The 18,415-nt window shown below is 47.7% G+C and overlaps 1 protein-coding gene and 1 long non-coding RNA gene across 4 annotated transcripts; one reads left to right on the top strand and one right to left on the bottom strand.

The window, feature by feature from the left end:
- Positions 1-8,731, top strand: LOC122465234. Of its 2 annotated transcripts, none has more exons than XR_006289928.1 (4): positions 1-57; positions 3,389-3,483; positions 5,243-5,372; positions 5,526-8,731. It is a non-coding gene; the product is annotated as an uncharacterized LOC122465234 (long non-coding RNA). The 2 variants fall into 2 exon arrangements; XR_006289929.1 differs by lacking the exon at positions 1-57 and adding an exon at positions 2,290-2,486.
- Positions 8,732-11,249: 2,518 nt separating this feature from the next.
- FBXO48 (F-box protein 48) lies at positions 11,250-18,410 on the bottom strand. Of its 2 annotated transcripts, none has more exons than XM_007064138.3 (3): positions 18,266-18,410; positions 16,445-16,785; positions 11,250-11,715 (listed from the first exon to the last, which is right to left on the bottom strand). In XM_007064138.3, the coding sequence occupies exons 2-3, from the start codon at positions 16,748-16,750 to the stop codon at positions 11,554-11,556; spliced, it is 468 nt and encodes a 155-aa protein (XP_007064200.1). In that variant the 5' UTR covers positions 16,751-16,785; positions 18,266-18,410; the 3' UTR covers positions 11,250-11,553. The 2 variants fall into 2 exon arrangements, with proteins under 2 accessions (XP_007064200.1, XP_043399856.1); XM_043543921.1 differs by lacking the exon at positions 18,266-18,410 and adding an exon at positions 16,873-16,895.
- Between the last annotated feature and the right edge of the window lie 5 nt (positions 18,411-18,415).

Below are 18,415 nucleotides of genomic sequence, written 5' to 3'. Positions count from 1 at the left end.
CTCTCTCTGTGTGATGCTTTTGCCGGGAACAAAACAGGAATGGAGTCTTAGAACTTAGTAAGTAATCTAGCTAGGTATGTGTTAGATTATGATTTCTTTAAATGGCTGATAAAATAAGCTGTGCTGAATGGAATGTAGATTCCTGTTTTTATGTCTTTTTGTAACTTAAGGTTTTGCCTAGAGGGATTCTCTATGTTTTGAATCTAATTACCCTGTAAGGTATTTACCATCCTGATTTTACAGAGGTGATTCTTTTACTTTTTCTTCTATTAAAATTCTTCTTTTAAGAATCTGATTGTTTTTTCATTGTTCTTAAGATCCAAGGGTTTGGGTCTGTGTTCACCTATGCAAATTGGTGAGGATTTTTATCAAACCTTCCCCAGGAAAGGGGGTGTAGGGTTTGGGAGGATTTTGCGGGGAAAGACATTTCCAAACGGGCTCTTTCCCTGTTATATATCTGTTAGACGTTTGGTGGTGGCAGCGATAAAGTACAAGGGCAAAAGGTAAAATAGTTTGTACCTTGGGGAAGTTTTAACCTAAGCTGGTAAAAATAAGCTTAGGAGGTTTTCATGCAGGTCCCCACATCTGTACCCTAGAGTTCAGAGTGGGGAAGGAACCTTGACAGGCCCCAAAGAAGGGAGTGTACACACACCCGTAGAGGATTACCAAGCCCAGCAAGGGGGCTGCAGGCTGAGCAAGAGCCTCAGCGATGGCAGAAGGACATATTTCTGTGGAAAGACCTCTTTGGACTTTTAGTGTGAGACAAGCTGGGCCCCAGAAGGGTGGACTAAAGGTGGTGACCTGGCCGGAGGGCTGAGTTACCAGGCAGAGAAACTGCCATGGTGCTGGAGCAACCATCGCTGAGGGATGCTAGCCCAGTGAGAGGGCTGTGATGCCAAGCCTCGCAGCCAGGGGGGCACATAATGATGAGTAGATTAGTTTATGATTGGCATAGCCAGGAGGTTTGAATTCCTGTGATCCATGAGGGCTGATGGAAGTCTTGGTTGCTGAAGGAAGGTCTGTCCTCCCAAGCGGGTGTATGGAGGGACTGAGCTGGTCACTGGATTTCCCACTTCAGTTCCAGGGACTGGTTAAGCAGCCGAAGCAGGTCTAGGGGTTTCTCCAGCAGCTCCTAGAAAACCAACAGAAGCAGAAGGAAGTGCAGGTGGAGCTACAGACGGAGCAGCAGCAATGCCTGTGAGAGATCCTGCAAAGGGAAATCAACACAGAGTCTGCTATGCCCATGGACAAAAAGAGCAGACAAGGAAAGCATTCCTGTGCTGTGCTGAGAAGGTTAGCCCAGGAGAGTAGGGCATGAGAAAGTGTACAAGCGTGGCCTAATGCCAAGATGGGGGACAGGATTTCTTTGTTTTGGGTGCAGAGAAACAGGCCATATGAAAAGACTCGGCCTGCTTAGGAAATTGCTAAGTGGAAAAATGAGGGCCCCGGGCCCCAGGAAGGTAGAAAGAAAGGAGAAGATGTCCTCTAACACAAACCCACACGAGGCAGGTAACGTGGAGGTGGCAGGGATGACCGTGGACCTTGCAGACCCTCCACCAACACACCCTGTCGGGTGCTGCAGGGAGGTGAAGGACGAAACAGTTGGCACAGAGATGAAGCAGACTGAAGTAGGGACAAACACAAGGGTGGAGCAGTCCATGCTGCTTTCTCAGACCCTATCGGAAAAGGTTTTGGCATATGCAGCAGCAGTAGCAAAAAGGCTACAGAAGAAGCTAATGGCTTCAGAAGAGGCTCTGCAAGCAGTGGTTAATGAGAATGAGTGGCTGCAGGAAGAGTGTTCGGATACTGCAGAAGAAAAGGATTGCATCTTATTTCTGGTGAGCGAGCTGGTAGTGGAGCTGGAGACACTGTGCGCGCAGGCTGTACAAGCGCGGAGCTGGTGACAGCGATGAGATGATGAGGGATGAAGCTTGGACAAGAATAGAACTTGCCCCCCATGTGGGCCAGGTTCTAAGGAGAAGGGTATATAAGAGGGGGGCTTGGCCTGTGGGCTATAAAGCCTGGAGCTAGCTAGGCCAAATGGATTACAGACTGAGCTCCACCTGAGAGGAATACCAAGGATAACCGCAGCAAAGGTACAGGAGCAGGCCTAGCTGTTCGGTACAGGGCCTTGGGGCAGAACCTAGAGTCCAGGGTAGGACTGGTTCTCCCATGGTCTCTAAGGAAGGGGACATACAAGGCCATAGAAAGGGCTCCCAAGGCCAGCAAGGGCAGGCCGAGCCAAAATCAGGCTGAGGAAGAGCCCTCAAAGGGATGGAAGACCTTGTTTCTGTTAAAGACATTTTTGGACTTTTAGTTTGGGATGAGCGCGATCCAGGAAGGAGTGGACTAAAAGACGGTCACCTGGCTGAAGGGCTGAGTTCCACACCAAAAAACTGTCAGAGTGCCCTAGCGACTATCAGCAGGGGCACTAGCCAAGCAAGAAAGCTGTGACACCAGGCCTTGCCAGGAAGGGGCACCTATCGGTGAGTGAACTCTGTTACAAGCCTGCTTTCATTATGGAAAGAAGCCTCGTATTGGAGAGTGGTGGGGATGGCCAATGGGAGAAGATGGCTGGAGGGGTCATACAGGAGGGGCAGCAGGGTCCAGTGATGAGAGCAGGGAATGGGTTGTATGCAGTCCTGCCACTGAGTGATAATGTGATCCTGGGCAAGTCACTCTCCCACCTGGTTCCTCACTTTCTCTGTCTTTGAAATGGGGATCATCCTGACCCACATTAAGGAAGTGTTTGATCCACTGTTCTTGCTTCCCAAATCCCTGCCGTCCTTGCCCCACACAGGCCTCTGCCCTGTTCCTCAAACTTCCATGCTCATGTTAGTACTGTGTTGCCCCCAACTGCAAGGTCTCATGTACAGTCTCCTGCCAGCAAACTGAAGCCGCCCCTTGATCCAGAACAGGAATTGCAGTTCCTGTGCGCTGCCCTGAATGGAGTATAGACCATGGGCATGGGGAAGGCAAACACTCACATCCAGGGAGATCATCAACCTACTCCTCTGCCCCAGGAGCAGGAAGGCCTCTGGTTCTTGCTCTCTTCGGTAGCCGGAGCTGCTGAGTTGGGGGTGCGGTGGACAGAGATGGGAACAGGCCAGAGGATTAATCAAGTGTCAGGGAGAGACTCCCCCCCCCGTGGGAAATTATGTTGCCCCTCTGTGGGGAATCCCTTCCTTGCAGATGCTGTGCTTTGGTTCTTGGACTCTGCCAGGAAGCCCAGCTCCCACCCCTAGCAGCTTAGCTGTTCCCTACCTTGCTCGGCACCAAGCCCTTTGCAGAGAAGTGCTCTGGGCAAGGACTGCAGAGCCAGCTGTCATCCTGGCTGGTGTAGCCCCAAGTTTCATAACCCTGACCCATAGTATCCCTCCCCTGACAGGCTCTGAAGAAGGCCTGCCCAGAGACATGGATGCCATGCTGAAGAGCCTGCTGACAGCAACCCCCAGCACAGACAGACTTCAGCACATCTTGGAGGTGAGCATAATGGGCAGGGGCAGCAGGAATCTTTCTTTAGTCCTGGGGAGGCCTGGAAATGAGAGACTGGATGATCCATGTTTCCATTGGGTCCTGCTACCTGAGAGCCATTGGGCCACCCGTGGTCAGGGCAGTCAGTGCAGAGCAGTGTTGGGGTCTTTCCTCCTTCAGGGCCAGAGGGAAGGTGCTGGTGCTCGACAACAGGCTGTGCCTGGTTCTGTTGAGCGCTAACTCCAAGGCTCCAGGCAGGCTTGCGGAGTGAGAGCATCAGACCCCTCTGAGGTCCAGGAGAAGGTCCTCCGAGAAGAGCACTGGCTCCTTCCTAGGAAGCTGCTGAGATTATCAAGGAGGGATTCATCCCTTCTCTCCCATGCACACAGAGGATTGTAAGGAGCAGGTCGTTGTCCTTTGTCCAACAGAGACCTGTCCTGGGTCTCACTCACAAACCTGGGAGAGAGCTGGGAACTTGACTGGGTCCTACCCCAGCACTTGCCCTGGTACACTCTCTTCTCCCCTCCCCTCTTGGCGATTTAGCTATGGCTCTATGAACAAGAAACAAAGAGAAACATCTTCTCCATCTCTAAGCCAAACTGGTTTATCAAATCTGACCGCTCAACATATTTTAGGGGGCGTATTTCCAGTACATGTACAGAACTCATTATACCCCACTCGGACCTATATCACACAAGGATAGTCATGACCAGAGTGTTGTCACCTTTCCAAACATAAGAACGGCCATACTGGGTCAGACCCAAGGTCCATCTAGCCCCATATCGTGTCTTCTGACAGTGGCCAATACCAGGTGCCCAAGAGGAAATGAACAGAACAGACAATCATCAAGTAGTCCATCCCCTGTCATTCATTCCCAGCTTCTGGCAAACAGGGGCTAGGCACAGCATCCTTCCCCATCCTGGCTAATAGCCATTGATGGACCTGTCCTCTATGAACTTACCTAGTTCTTTGCTGAACCCTGTTATAGTCTTGGTCTTCACAACATCCTCTGACAAGGAGTTCCACAGGTTGACTGTGCGTTGTGTGAAAAAATACTTCCTTTTTTAGTTTTAAACCTGCTGCCTATTAATTTCATTTGGTGACCCCTAGTTCTTGAACGATGAGAAGGAGTAAATAACACTTCCTTATTTACTTTCTCCACACCAGTCATGATTTTAAAGACCTCTATCATATCCCCCCTTAGTCGTCTCTTTTCTAAGCTGAAAAGTTCCAGTCTTCTTAATCTCTCCTCATTTGGAAGCTGTTCCATACCCCAATCATTTTTGTTGCCCTTTTCTGAACCTTTTCCAATTCCAATATATCTTTCTGAGACGGGGTGACCACATCTGCACACAGTATTCAAGATGTAGGCATACCATGGATTTATATAGAGGCAACATGATATTTTCTGTCTTATTATCTATCCCTTCCTTAATGATTCCCAACATTTTGTTCACATTTTTGACTGCCCCTGCATATTGAGTGGATGTTTTCAGAGAACTATCCACAATGACTCCAAGATCTCTTTCTTGAGTGGTCACAGCTAATTTAGACCCCATTGTTTTATAGAGAGAGTTGGGATTGTATTTTCCAATGTCCATTGCTTTCCATTTATCAACACTGAATTTTGAACATTGAACATTGCCATTTTGTTGCCCAGCCAGGTGGGATCCTTTTGTAGCTCTTCGCAGTCTGCTTGGGACCTAACTATCTTGAGTAGTTTTTTTATCACCCGCAAATTTTGACACCTCACTGTTCACTGTCCCAGCCTCTCACACAGATGTACCCTGCAGCAGCCCAGCTGACGGAGCAGTGGGGACAGGTGATCTCATCCTGTCAAACCAAGCAACATGGATCTCATTAAGTCTCAGATGGAAGATTCCATGCATCTCCTGGAGGTAAGAACTGTTCACTCTTCCTGCCACTTGGGGCTCTTGCAACAAACAGGGGGTTCCTGCTACATATCCTGGTTAGGAGCTTTCCCTATCCCTGCATCCCAGCCCTAGTACAGAGACCTATTTCTCATCATGATATCCTCATTTTATTCTCAGAGGATGTGTCCAGGATCCTGGATAATGTTTTCTGCAGGAGGTTTGAGCAGGGAGAGATCACTCACTGTCTTCAACCCGGGTCTGCAGGGTTCATGGGAGCAGCCACACTCCAACCCTCCACCTGGAAGTCTGCTGAAAATTGCTTACCTAGGACCCATGAAGTTCAGCCCCAGTTTGAGGCTTTACTCCTGAGGTCCTATTGGAGGAGTCCCAAAGAAGCTAATTGGCCCTCTGGCCCTGCTTAAGACAGCAGCAGGAACAGGAAGCTGACTGAACAACAGGGCTGCTTCCTGTTCTGGACCGTGTGCTGCCTGTTTCTTCTGCCACTCCCCTGGCTTGATTTCCTGGCATCTGATTTGTGGTTGTGATTGCAAGTTTGTCTTATGCTTCTGATCTTCCAGTATCCTGACCCAGCTGACTCGCAACTCCTGTCATGTGAGTGTGGACTCTGGCTCTGACCAGTAGGTCTAGCTGCCCTTGACCCAGCTGTGACATTGACTTTTGGACAATTTTTCCAATGCTTTTTTTCGCTGTCTGGCAAGATACACCAGTACCTTGGCTCCCAAAGTCCTGAGGGATAGTGCTTGTATTGCCCCCATCCCCATCCCCATCCCAGCTGCTTTTCCTATGGGAATCTCTCTAGAGCAGAGGAGAAATCTGCTCTTCTCTTAGGATCAGTCCCAGCAGTAATTCCACCCACCGCAGCTCAGCTACTTTGTTTACCTGGGATCAGGGACCACTTTTGAAGCCCTTAGCTTGTGGATGGAGGTGGGAGCAGAGGCTGAAGCTCCAGCAGTTTCCACCAAAGAACACCACCCTGTCTTTCTATCGTCTGTCTAGGGCTCACAATCCATCTTGGAGCTGAACACCAGATAGGAGCTGATAGATGTTCATGTCCTTGTGTGTGCTGGAGCTGTGTGCCAGAGAGGGCCAGGAGAAGATGCTCCACGCATGGCCAGGACCAGGCTAAACAGCCTGTAATGCTAGGTGAGTCAAACCATGGCCACATATAGACATCTTGGGCATCTATGGGGACTGAATCTGGGCGCTTCGCTGCCAAGAGCACAACTCACTCCAACTTGAGTCATTATGGTAGTGACCCCTGCCAGCCCCTCTGAGGGGGGGTCAGTATTATCTCTGTTAGCTGAGGCACAGAGATGGAAAGCAACTGGCTGCAAGGTCACACACAACATCACTGACAGAGGCAGGAAGGAAGCATGGTACTGATACCAGTCCAGCTCCAACCACTAGACTTCACCCACTTCCAAAGCCAGAGAACCCAGGAGCCATGACTCTGACAGCTAGATCTTAAATGACAAGACCAACCTCCCTCCCACTCAGGAAGCCACAGAAGGGACCATTTGCTGAGCTCCCCTTTGCAATGCCACTGTCAGAGACCATTGGTAGTGGGTGCCAAGTGACTGAGCAGGGAACTCCTTGAAAGACTTCTAGAGACTTGCAGGTGTTTCACTGTGACCCTCTGGAAGCTGTGGAAAGAGAGCTACATTGAAGAGACTCTTCTGCTCTAACAAAGGGTTTCTTGTTCTCCTAGACAGTCAGCCAGTGAGGCCAGGTCGCAGAATGTGGAAGAGCTGTTTGGCGATGGGTTGGAGGATTCACCATGTAGGTGGCAGCAGCTGCTGTGCCCTCATCTTGCCAGGTCACATAGCTCTGCACCCAGGCACATTCTGCTGGGACATCTCCCATCACCTCCCTCAGCTCGAAAGCACCTTGGGTGGAAAATTTTCCCTCCTACAGTCACACCCACCCAGCCCCGTCCCTCTCCCAGTTTCTCCAGCCTCAGCCCATGGGCCCCAGGGTTGTGAAAATGCCCCTGGGTGTGTAGGGTCCTGTCCCCCGCATGTCCTGGGGAGAGCAGCTGGCCCCAGACCACAGGGAGGGATCCAGCAATGGCCCAAACACCAACCGACACCTGGGTAGCCAGCAGGGCTGGGCAGAGTGGGACGGGCCCTGGGGCCTTGCTCCTTGCCTGGGATGGGGTGGGGCTGGCCGGTCCAGGCTAATGGGATTGTGGGCAGCCCCATTAGGGCCAGATCTGGACCTGCGCCAGGACTGTGGTGGTGTCAAACCCCAAGCCCGTGAGCACCAGGGGACACTGCAGAGTGAATGGGATCCCCCTGGGCCCGGCCTGCCCCAGATCCCTCTCCGCTCAGCCAACGCAGCCTGCCCCAGATCCCCCTGGGCCCAGGCCACCCCTACTCCCACAGGACACACCTGGGGATCAGACTGTGACAAGATCAGCTCGTGAGAAAGCCCCAGATCAGACACACACAGGGACAAATTCACCCCGGAGCACAGAGTGACATGCACACGCTGACAGAGCACACACCTGAACATACTCCGCACCCAGATGCATACCCTTGCACTTTGCACACACACACACACGCCCACTGCCCATACACACTGAGCACACACACACACACACTCCGACTCTCTCTCTCTCTCTCACACATACACGGCAGGGGACACACCCAGGAGAGACGACTGTGCCACACGTCCTCTCCAGCCCTTGCCTTTCCCCCAGACCCTGAGACTCAGGTGGTGCTGGGGGTAGGAGGGGCAGGACACAGCTCCCACTGACTTGGTTGGACATGGGCATCTCCAGAAGCCAGGCCTGCCCCTCCCCTGGCTGGGTTGCTGCCCCTTGTGATATCCAGGGACTTGGTCAGGGAACCCATCTCTGAGGGGAACTGGTTAGGGCTGGGGGTTGTGATTATGGGGTACCCAGGGCACCCAGTAAGGGGGTAGATTCACTGGGGCACTAGGGTCATGCGGTTAGAGAGTCTAGGAGCCAGGACTTCTGGGTTCTATCCCTGTCTCTGGCAGAGGAGTGGTATCTAGTGGTTAGAGCAGCGGGGCTGGGACCAGAACTCCTGGGTTCTATTCCCATCCTTGGGGAAATACTGGGTTGAGCATCACAGGGGCAGGTGCACCAGGCACTGGGGCTGTGCGGTTCTCAGTGTCTCAGGACCCTGCCCTGTGCCTGTTTCCCACCTAACTCCCTGCCCTACCCAACATCTCTGGGCCTCTCAGTGGGAGGAGCTGGCCCACCCCAAACCCAACTTCCAAGTCGGAATCCATATAAGAACACTCGAAGGGGAAGGAGATTCAGGGATGCTCAGCTCAGTCAGCAGCTGGATCCATCTCTGAGGGGAGCCCCAGGAGTCACATGAGCCGAGAACAGACCCCAGACAGAGGGAGGGTCACTGTGGATTGAACCCAGGGAGGTGGGGCAGAACTGGGCCCTGACCCCATTGCACACAGGGATGATTCCGCATTGAAGCTGGGGATAGAGATCAGAAACATTGCAAAAGAGTGAATGCCTAACCCTCCACCTCACCCTAACCGTAACTCTAATCCTAACTCTAACCCTGAAACTCATCCTAACCCTAATTCTAACCCTAAACCTCACCCTCACCCCAACCTTAACTCTACCACGAACTCTAACCCTAACCCAAACCCTCACTCTAACCCTACCCCAATCCCTAACTCTAATCCTAACCCTAACCTTAACCCTAAACTTCACCCTCACCCTAATCCATGACCCTAACCTCTAACACTCACCCTCACCCCCTTCCTAACCCTCACCTAAATCCTAACCCTAACTCTCAACCTCACCCTAACCCTCACCCTTATTCTAACCATAACCCTAACCTTAACCCTAAACTTCACCCTCACCCTAAACCTAACCCTCAGCCTTACCATAACCACTAACCCAAATCCTAACCTTGACCCTCACCCCAACTCCTAAACCTAACTCTAATCTTAACCCCTAAACTAACATTAAGCCTAACCCTCACCCTAAATCCTAACCCTAGCCCTTAACCCTAACTCTCAACTTCACCCTAACCACAATCTCTAACCCTCACCCTCAATCCTAACCCTACCCAAACCCTAACCCTAACTGCTAACATTCAACCTCACCTTAACCCCTAATCTTAACTCAACCCTAATCCCTAACTCTAATCCTAACCCTCACTCTAAATTTAACCCTAACCCTTGCCCCTAAACCTAACAAACACAAACCCTAACCCTAACACACAAACTCTCCCGTACCCTCACCCCTAAACCTAACCCTAATCCAAACCCTCACCCTGCCCGAACCTCTCACCCTCACATTAACCCTAACCCGTAACCCTCACCCTAACTCTAATCCTAACCCTAAAGTTAACACTAACCCATCTCATCCTAACCCTCACCCTAACTCCAAACCACTAACTCTAACCCTCAACCTTACCCTAGCTAAAAACCCTAACCCTCAACTCTAACCATAACCCAAACCCTAAACCTCACCCTAACCCTAACCCCTAACGCTCACCCTAACCTCTAACCCTCACTCTAACGCTCACATGAACTCTAACCTTATCTCAAACCCTAACCCTTAATCTAACCACTAACCCTCACCCCGATTCTAACCCTAACTCACTATTGCCTCCTCTCTATATTAGGTTCTCTGTCCAGCTCTCTTCTTTTCCTTCTGAGCCAACTGCTCTTAAACCTCACCCATCAGTTTGCTTGGTTCTCATTGTAAAACGTTTTACAATACTTTGTATGAAAGATGCTCTGTCAGGGCTTGTCTAAACACCATTCTATCGGTTTAAAACCCATGTAAATTAGTATGCCCCCAGTGTGGATCCAATTATAAGCACCTACAATAGAGGTTGTGACAACTGAACTATTTCAGTTAAAAAAAAAAATCAAGTTTTATATCAGTACAAAAACTGTGTATAGACCAGGACTACAAAATGAGCTTAAGAGGAGGTGGTTTATTGCACCAGGCTACTGCTTTCTCCTCACTGCTCTTCTGTGCAATCCCTTTTGTCTTCCATTTTCCCACTGCTGCTTCCCTTCCATGAATTCATCTACCCTTTTCCTGAACCCACCTGTACAATGTCCTCTGACCTCCCTGCTTTTCTCTTCCCCTGAAGAGTTCTCTAACACTTCCCCTTATTAAAAAGGCTGGACTCAATCAGTCAACAGTAAAGTGATATGTAGAAATCTCTTTGCCCCAGGAGCAAAGAGGAAGTGGTGTCAACTAGCTGGAGGCTGGGTAAGGGTAAGAGGATGACTGAATTCCCTTCCTATTGTATGTGGGGTTTCAACTCTAGGCTTAAAGAGGTTTATTGGGGAAACTTAACCCTTATTTCCATTTCAAGGAGAGTTCTACTATAATAATTAATGTTAAAATGGCGGGGGGGGGGCTGTAACCTGAATTAAGTCAGAGTAAATCCAGCTCAGTTACTCATAGTATGCATCCAATGAAGTGAGCTGTAGCTCACGAAAGCTTATGCTCAAATAAATTGGTTAGTCTCTAAGGTGCCACAAGTCCTCCTTTTCTTTTTGCGAATACAGACTAACACGGCTGTTACTCTGAAACCTGTCATAGTAGTTTCTGCACTAGTAAAAGATAAAACTTAACTGCTGATTTTTGTTTCTGTGACTGAATACACACTAGGAGCAGGTCAGGGGACTAGGAAGGAGGCACTACTACAATCACTCTTCTGACTGTAACCGTACTTCAAGTAGAACCTGATGGTAAAGAAGCCAGACTGAAGGAGTTCATACCCAGTAGCTTTGATGCTTATACTGTAGTCAATCCCCTCCATTTCCCATGCCTGTGGTGATTTTTCACTGTAGTGGACTCTTCACTGTCACAGGTTTCTGCTTCATATGAATTTCAAGTAAAAAAACCAAACAAACGTGTAAATGTTTTTTCCATTTTTTCAAAAAGTGCATAATGAAAAGTCAATCCAGGACTTAACATCGGTTTAACTTAGCAGATGTTTAAAAATAATTACATTGTATAGTTTATATCTCATTTAAGGTTTTTACAAGAAGCTGTTCTGATAAAGTGAAAAATAAAAATAAACTCTGTATTTATACATTTTTTCCAGTGAAGTTTCTACTACATATTTGCAAATGTCACTCGTGTGAATGGCTAAATATTTACAGTAAAAACAGTCAGTTCTGTGCCATTTCTTGCTATTTAAGATCCATGTCTGGTTTCTTATCTTTCCAGTTCTGCTTCCAGTATTTCTCCCCATGTATCAGCATCCATGGGATACATGCTTTTTTCTGGTAAGCCACAGCGTGAGTGAATGTTGCTATATTTTCCACTCAGCCATTCATGCTTCACTTTGCTCTTCCAGTAGTTTCTTAGTAGAGTGACCTGATACAGAGTAAACAGTTAAAAAACCTTGAAAAAGTTGAATAAATTAAGCAGAAGTCAATGTAAACATTGGAAGTTGGGAGAACTCAAGTTTTACACCAGAAGAAGCATCTGCATGATAACACATTTGGGTGTCTGGGACCTCAATGCAATACATAGGTGTACAAATGCCCTCTAGTGGACCAGGGCTTTAACTTCACATTTTCCTGTGTAATATGAGCATCATTCTCACTTCTCAAATCTTCTGCCTCTCATCCCCACCCTTTCAGGCTAAATCCCTACCCTAAAGTAAAACTTCTAAAATATCTTTCTATTTCTCTTCCCTATCCTGCAAGCCCCAAAATAATCTAAACTCTCTTGTGTGCTCATGCAACAGGGTGGTTGGGTTTCTCTGTTGATATTTCCTGCTCATGCAGGTACTAACTTATTGACTTTTTGACACATGTAGCTTGTTACCTCAACCCTGGATATAAGGAGGTAGAAGTAGCTGTCTGGGAGAGGGATCTAGGGTAGAGAAGGCCTAAGGGAGGAGACTTGGAAATGGCCATATAACCGGAGAAAGACTGGACTAGGATTTGTGATATTTGCTTTGTTAATGAAGTCAGATGCCAGGAAGGTGTTGAGTTTGGATTTCAGTGTGTCTACTATCTTCAGAGCAGCGTGAGTACTCCATCTGCTCACAGCCCTGCCTCCTTATGAGCTCTTGCCTCAAACTGAACTACTAAAACACTTCCTCAGAGAGGAAATGAGTCTGAAACTGTGTAACTCTGAGTTCACTGGCCAGTGAGCTATGCAGAGGTAGACTTAAAACCCCAAAAGAGGTGGCTGTATCCTACTTTCTTTCAAACGAATGCTGGTTCAGGGTGGCGGTTGCAAAGTCTGAATCCATTCCCTCTCTGATCTGCTACGTCTTGCAGGTGATAGCTGTCATAAAAATGGACATACTGGGTTAGACCAGTGGTCCATCTAGCCCAGCAGCCTGTCTTCTGACAGTGGCCAGTGCCAGGTGCTTCAGAGGGAATGAACAGAACAGGTAATCATCAAGTAATTCATCCCCGTCACCCATTCCCAGCTCTGGCAGAGGCTAGGGAAACTTCAGAGCATGGTTTTGAATCCCTGCCCATCCTGGCTAATAGGTCCATCAATGGCTATCCTCCATGAACGTACCTAGTTCTTTTTGAACCCTGTTATAGTCTTGGCCTTCACAACATCCTCTGGTAAAGAGTTCCACAGATTGACTGTGTGTTGTGTGAAGAAATACTTCCTTTTGTTTGTTTTAAATTTGCTGCCTATTAATTTCATTTGATGACCCTAAGTTCTTGTGTTAGATATGAGAAGGTGTTATTTACTCTTATTTAATTTCTCCACACCAGCCATGATTTTCTAGACCTCTATCATATCCGTAGTCATCTCTTTTCCAAGATGAAAAGTCCATTTTATTAATCTCTCCTCATATGGAAGCTGTTCCACACCCCTAATCATGTTTGATGCTCTTTTCTGTATTTTTTCAAATTCCAATATATCTTTTTTGAGATGGGACAACATATCTGCACGCAGTATTCAAAATATGGGCGTATCATGGATTTATACAGAAGCAATATGATATTTTCTTATTATCTACCCCCTTTCCTAATTTAACTTTCTTGACTGCTGCACATTGAGTGGATGTTTTCAGAGAACTATCCACAATGAATCCAAGATCTCTCTCTTGAGTGGTAACAGCTAATTTAGATCCCATTGTTTTATATGTATAGTAGGGATTTCCAGTGTGCATTTCTTTGCATTTATCTACATTGAATTTCATCTGCCATTTTGTTGCCAAGTCACCTAGTTTCGTGAGATCCTTTTGTAGCTCTTCACAGTCTGCCTGGGACTTAACTACCTTGAGTAATTTTATATCATCTACAAGTTTTGCCACCTCACTGTTTACCCCTTTTTCCAGCTCATTTATGAATATGTTGAACAGTACTGGTTGCAGTACAGACCCTGGGGGGACACCACTATTTACCTCTCTCCATTCGGAAAACTGACCATTTATTCCTACCCTTTGTTTCCTATCTTTTAACCAGTTACTGATCCAGGAGAGGACTTTCTTATGCCGTGAGTAGGGCTCTACCAAATTCACGGCCATGAGCATCACAGACTGTGAAATCTGGTCTTTTGTGTGTTTTTACCCTATACTATACAGATTTCATGGGGGAGGCCAGCATTTCTCAAATTGGGGGGGTCACAAGGTTATTTTAAGGAGTCTGAGGTATTGCCACCCTTACTTCTGTGCTGTCTTCAGACCTGGGCGGCTGGAGAGTGGCAACTGTTGGCCAGGTGCCCAGCTCTGAAGGCAGTGCCTTGCCAGCAGCAGTGCAGAAGTAAGGGTGGCAATACCATACCATGCCACCCTTACTTCTGCATTGCTTCCTTCAGAGCTGGGTGGCCGGAGAGAGGCAGCTACTGACTGATGGCCCAGCTCTGCAGGGAGCAGTGCAGAAGTAAAGATGGCAATACCATACCATGTCATCCTTACTTCTGTGCTGCTGCTCGCAGCGGCACTGCCTTCAGAGCTGGGCTCCCGACCAGCAGCTGCTGCTCTCCAGCTGTCTAGCTCTGAAGGCAGCGCTGCTGCTAGCACCAGTACAGAAGTATGGGTAGCAGTATAGCAACCCCCGCTACAATAAACTTGCAACCCCCCACAACTCCTTTTTGGGTCAGGACCCCTACAATTACAACACCATGAAATTTCAGATTTAAAAAGCTGAAATCATGAAATTTACAATTTTAAAAATCCTATCACCAATGACCAAATTGGACCGTGAATTTGGTAGGACCCTACTTAGGAGAGCTTACTTTGCTCAAGCCTTTGGTGAGGAACCTTGTCAAAGACTTTCTGAAGATCTCAGTACACTATATCCACTGGATCACCCTTGTCCACATGCTTGTTGACCCCCTCAAAGAATTCTAGCAGATTGCTGAGGCATGATTTCCCTTAACACTTTTTGTAGACTCTTCCCCCAACAAATCATGTTCATCTATGTGTCTGATAATTCTTTACTATAGTTTCAGCCAATTTGCCTGGTACTGAAGTTAGGCTTACTGACCCATAATTGCCAGGATTGCCTCTGGGACCTTTTTTTTTTTAAATTAGCATCACATTAGCTGTCCTGCAGTCATCTGGTACAGAAGCTGATTTAAATGATAAGTTTAGTAGTTCTGTAACTTCATATTTTAGTTCCTTCTGAACTATTGGGTGAATACCATCTGGTCCTGGAGACTTATTACTGTTTAATTTATTAATTTGTTCCAAAACCTCCTCTAATGACACCTCAGTCTGGGGGTAGCCATGTTAGTCTGTATCCACAAAAACTAGGAGTCCGGTGGCACCTTAAAGACTAACAGATTTATTTGGGCACAAGCTTTCATGGGTAAAAAACTACTTCTTCAGAAGAAGTGGTTTTTTTTACCCACGAAAGCTTATACCTCAGTCTGGGACATTCCTCAGATTTGTCACCTAAAAAGAATGGCTCAAGTTTGGAAATCTGGCCCCACTGGTTGTTTAGCAGGCTTCCTGCTTCTGATGTACTTAAAAATGTTTTTGTTGTTACTTTTAGTCTTTTGCTGGCTGTTCTTCAAATTCTTTTTTGGCCTTCCTAATTATATGTTAACACTTAACTTGCCAGAGTTTATGCTTTCTCTATTCTGCAACAGGATTTCACTCAACATGTTCAGCTCCTCCTCACTGTTTTGAGTAGCAGCTGCAATAGTGCTGGGTAAGGGGGTTCTAAAGCAGCTGGTTCTTTGACCCCTAGCTGTATCTAGCTTAAGAGGTATGTAGGGGCAGAAACCTCTAGATCAGCGATTCTAGGAACCCCTTCTCTCCCAACAGTATTTCACTGAAGTAAAATTATGGGGAACATGTATGTAAAACTTTGTCCCTTTCTCAATATGTTCCATTCCAGAGCTGGACTGATCACTTCTCAAGTATCAGGTAGTTCATTGTCTCTATGGTACTCTTATTTTTTGGCATTTCTGCACAGACTGCCAGTTGTGATGGTGTTTGTGATACTATTTCACTACAGCCTGGTCTACACTACAGAGTTAGGTTGATACAAGGTGGCTTATTATGAGCTAATTATTTCAGTGTTTACATTAGAATGCTGCTTCTGACGAAGTAAGTCACCTGCTATGCCATGAGAGGTGTAGCGCTTATGTTGATGCAGTTAGACAGTGATCAACTGACATGGCCTGTTGGCTGTCAGCCCCAAGTGGGGGCTGTCAGCTGGAGTCCTTCTACTCTCTGATGGTGATAGCCTGAGCTGTCAGCTGTGGGAGCTGGCTTGCAGCTGGGGCCCCCGAGCCCTGGTGTGGAGAGCTGGGTGCCAGGTGAGCCCTGCACCCCGCTGACAGCTTGGGCTGGTAGGCTCCGGATCTGTGTCCTATAATGCCCCACTTCAGGTGGTGGAAACACTCCTGCTGACTGAAGGAGCAAGACTGGACGTGAACTTCCTCTTTTAATTACTGTGGTGGCTGTACTTCGACTTAGGTCAACTTAATTTTGTAGTGTAAACAAGCCCTGAGACCTCACTGGCTGTAACTATTAGATGGTAACAACTTTGAGTTGCTCTTGACCTTGGATGGATCAGAAATGCTGATCAGGAGAGAACCTGTAATATCTTAATACTCATCCCAAAAGCTATCCAGTTTCCCAAAGCTAGATAGTCCATGTTCTTAAATTTACCTTCCATGAATATCCATTTCCTCTATCACAGTCTATCTCTCGCTGACAGACAGCTCTTACAGTTAAACAGTGGTGTTTCCACAAATAGTCACTGTTCTCAATTGCACGATTCCAGTTCTTGCATGTCATTGCAGCTTTGCATAAGCTCTGAATATCCAATTCACTGAAAATTTTAAAACTGACTTCTGGAGGCAGCAGCGTCACAAAGTCCTCCCGACTTTCTTCTTTTTTCTTGGCTGGTGGACGGATGGTCAGTTCTTTACATGAAGCGACTGCCTGTTTGTTCTTCTTTGAGGCTTTCTGCATAATTTAAGGCCTCAATACATCCACCATGAGTAACCCTGGGGGTGAGGAAGTACAGTGGTCACTAAACAGCCTGACATGTGGCTGGTTGCATGCCGTTATCACTGATCTCAATTACATAATACATGGAGTTAACTTTCACCAAGTTAATGCATCCGATGAAGTGAGCTGTAGTTCACGAAAGCTTATGCTCAAATAAATTTGTTAGTCTCTAAGGTGCCACAAGTACACCTTTTCTTTTTTCTAATTTTGAAGGTTATGTTAAAGTGTGTCATAAATATAAAGGGAAGGGTAAACCCCTTTGAAATCCCTCCTGGCCAGGGGAAAGCTCCTCTCACCTGTAAAGGGTTAAGAAGCTAAAGGTAACCTCGCTGGCACCTGACCAAAATGACCAATAAGGAGACAAGAAACTTTCAAAAGCTGGGAGGAGGGAGAGAAACAAAGGGTCTGTGTGTCTGTCTATATTCTGGCTTTGCTGGGGACAGAACAGGAATGGAGTCTTAGAACTTTTAGTAAGTAATCTAGCTAGGTATACATTAGATTATGATTTCTTTAAATGGCTGAGAAAAGAATTGTGCTGAATAGAATAACTATTTCTGTCTGTGTATCTTTTTTGTAACTTAAGGTTTTGCCTAGAGGGATTCTCTGTTTTGAATCTAATTACGCTGTAAGGTATCTACCATCCTGATTTTACAGGGGGGATTTCTTTATTTCTATTTACTTCTATTTTTATTAAAAGTCTTCTTGTAAGAAAACTGAATGCTTTTTCATTGTTCTCAGATCCAAGGGTTTGGGTCTGTGGTCACCTATGCAAATTGGTGAGGCTTTTTATCCAACATCCCCCAGGAAAGGGGGGGTGCAAGTGTTGGGATGATTGTTCGTTGTTCTTAAGATCCAAGGCTCTGGGTCTGTAGTCACCTAGGTAAATTGGTGAGGCTTTTTACCGAACCTTGTCCAGGAAGTGGGGTGTAAGGTTTTTGGGAAGTATTTTGGGGGGAAAGACGTGTCCAAACAGCTCTTCCCCAGTAACCAGTATTAGTTTGGTGGTAGCGGCCAATCCAAGGCCAAAGAGTGGAATATTTTGTACCTTGGGGAAGTTTTGACCTAAGCTGGTAAAGATAAGCTTAGGAGGTTTTTCATGCAGGTCCCCACATCTGTACCCTAGAGTTCAGAGTGGGGGAGGAACCTTGACAAAGTGTCTCACATATTAAACAGTGGGCTGTGCCTGGTGCCCAGGCTGGCCCAGCCCTCAAGCAGTGCCGGGTGGGTCACTGGTGCTCTCGTTTGCCCAGCACGCAGTGCCCTGTGCTAAGGCTAGGCTAGCCTAGCCCCAGGTGTTAGGCAAGAGACCGACGGGTGCCCGGCCTGTGCTCAACCATCAGGCGCCCTTTGCCGAGCCCAGCCCCGCCGGGGAGCTCGCCTGGCCCAACCCGTGGCTGGAGCCAGCTCTCATCCCCCCAGCCGCCCCCGGCGAAGGCAGGTGGAGGGAAACTCCAGCCCCGCAGGCCGCCCCCCTACCTGGCCCCACGCTGCTGCCCCCAGCTGACGGTTTAAACGTCTCCCCCATTCGAACGTGTTTGTTTACACCACCGCCCACCGGCTTCCCGAGGCAATGCGCATGCGGAGGGGGCTGTTGGGGCCGGTGCACGCCGGGATTTGTAGTTTCCC

The sequence above is a fragment of the Chelonia mydas genome, chromosome 3 (assembly GCF_015237465.2).
Source record: "Chelonia mydas isolate rCheMyd1 chromosome 3, rCheMyd1.pri.v2, whole genome shotgun sequence".
Lineage (NCBI taxonomy): Eukaryota > Metazoa > Chordata > Testudines > Cheloniidae > Chelonia > Chelonia mydas.
The sequence above is the reverse complement of the archived record's forward strand: the minus strand, read 5'-3'. Positions and strand labels throughout refer to the sequence as shown.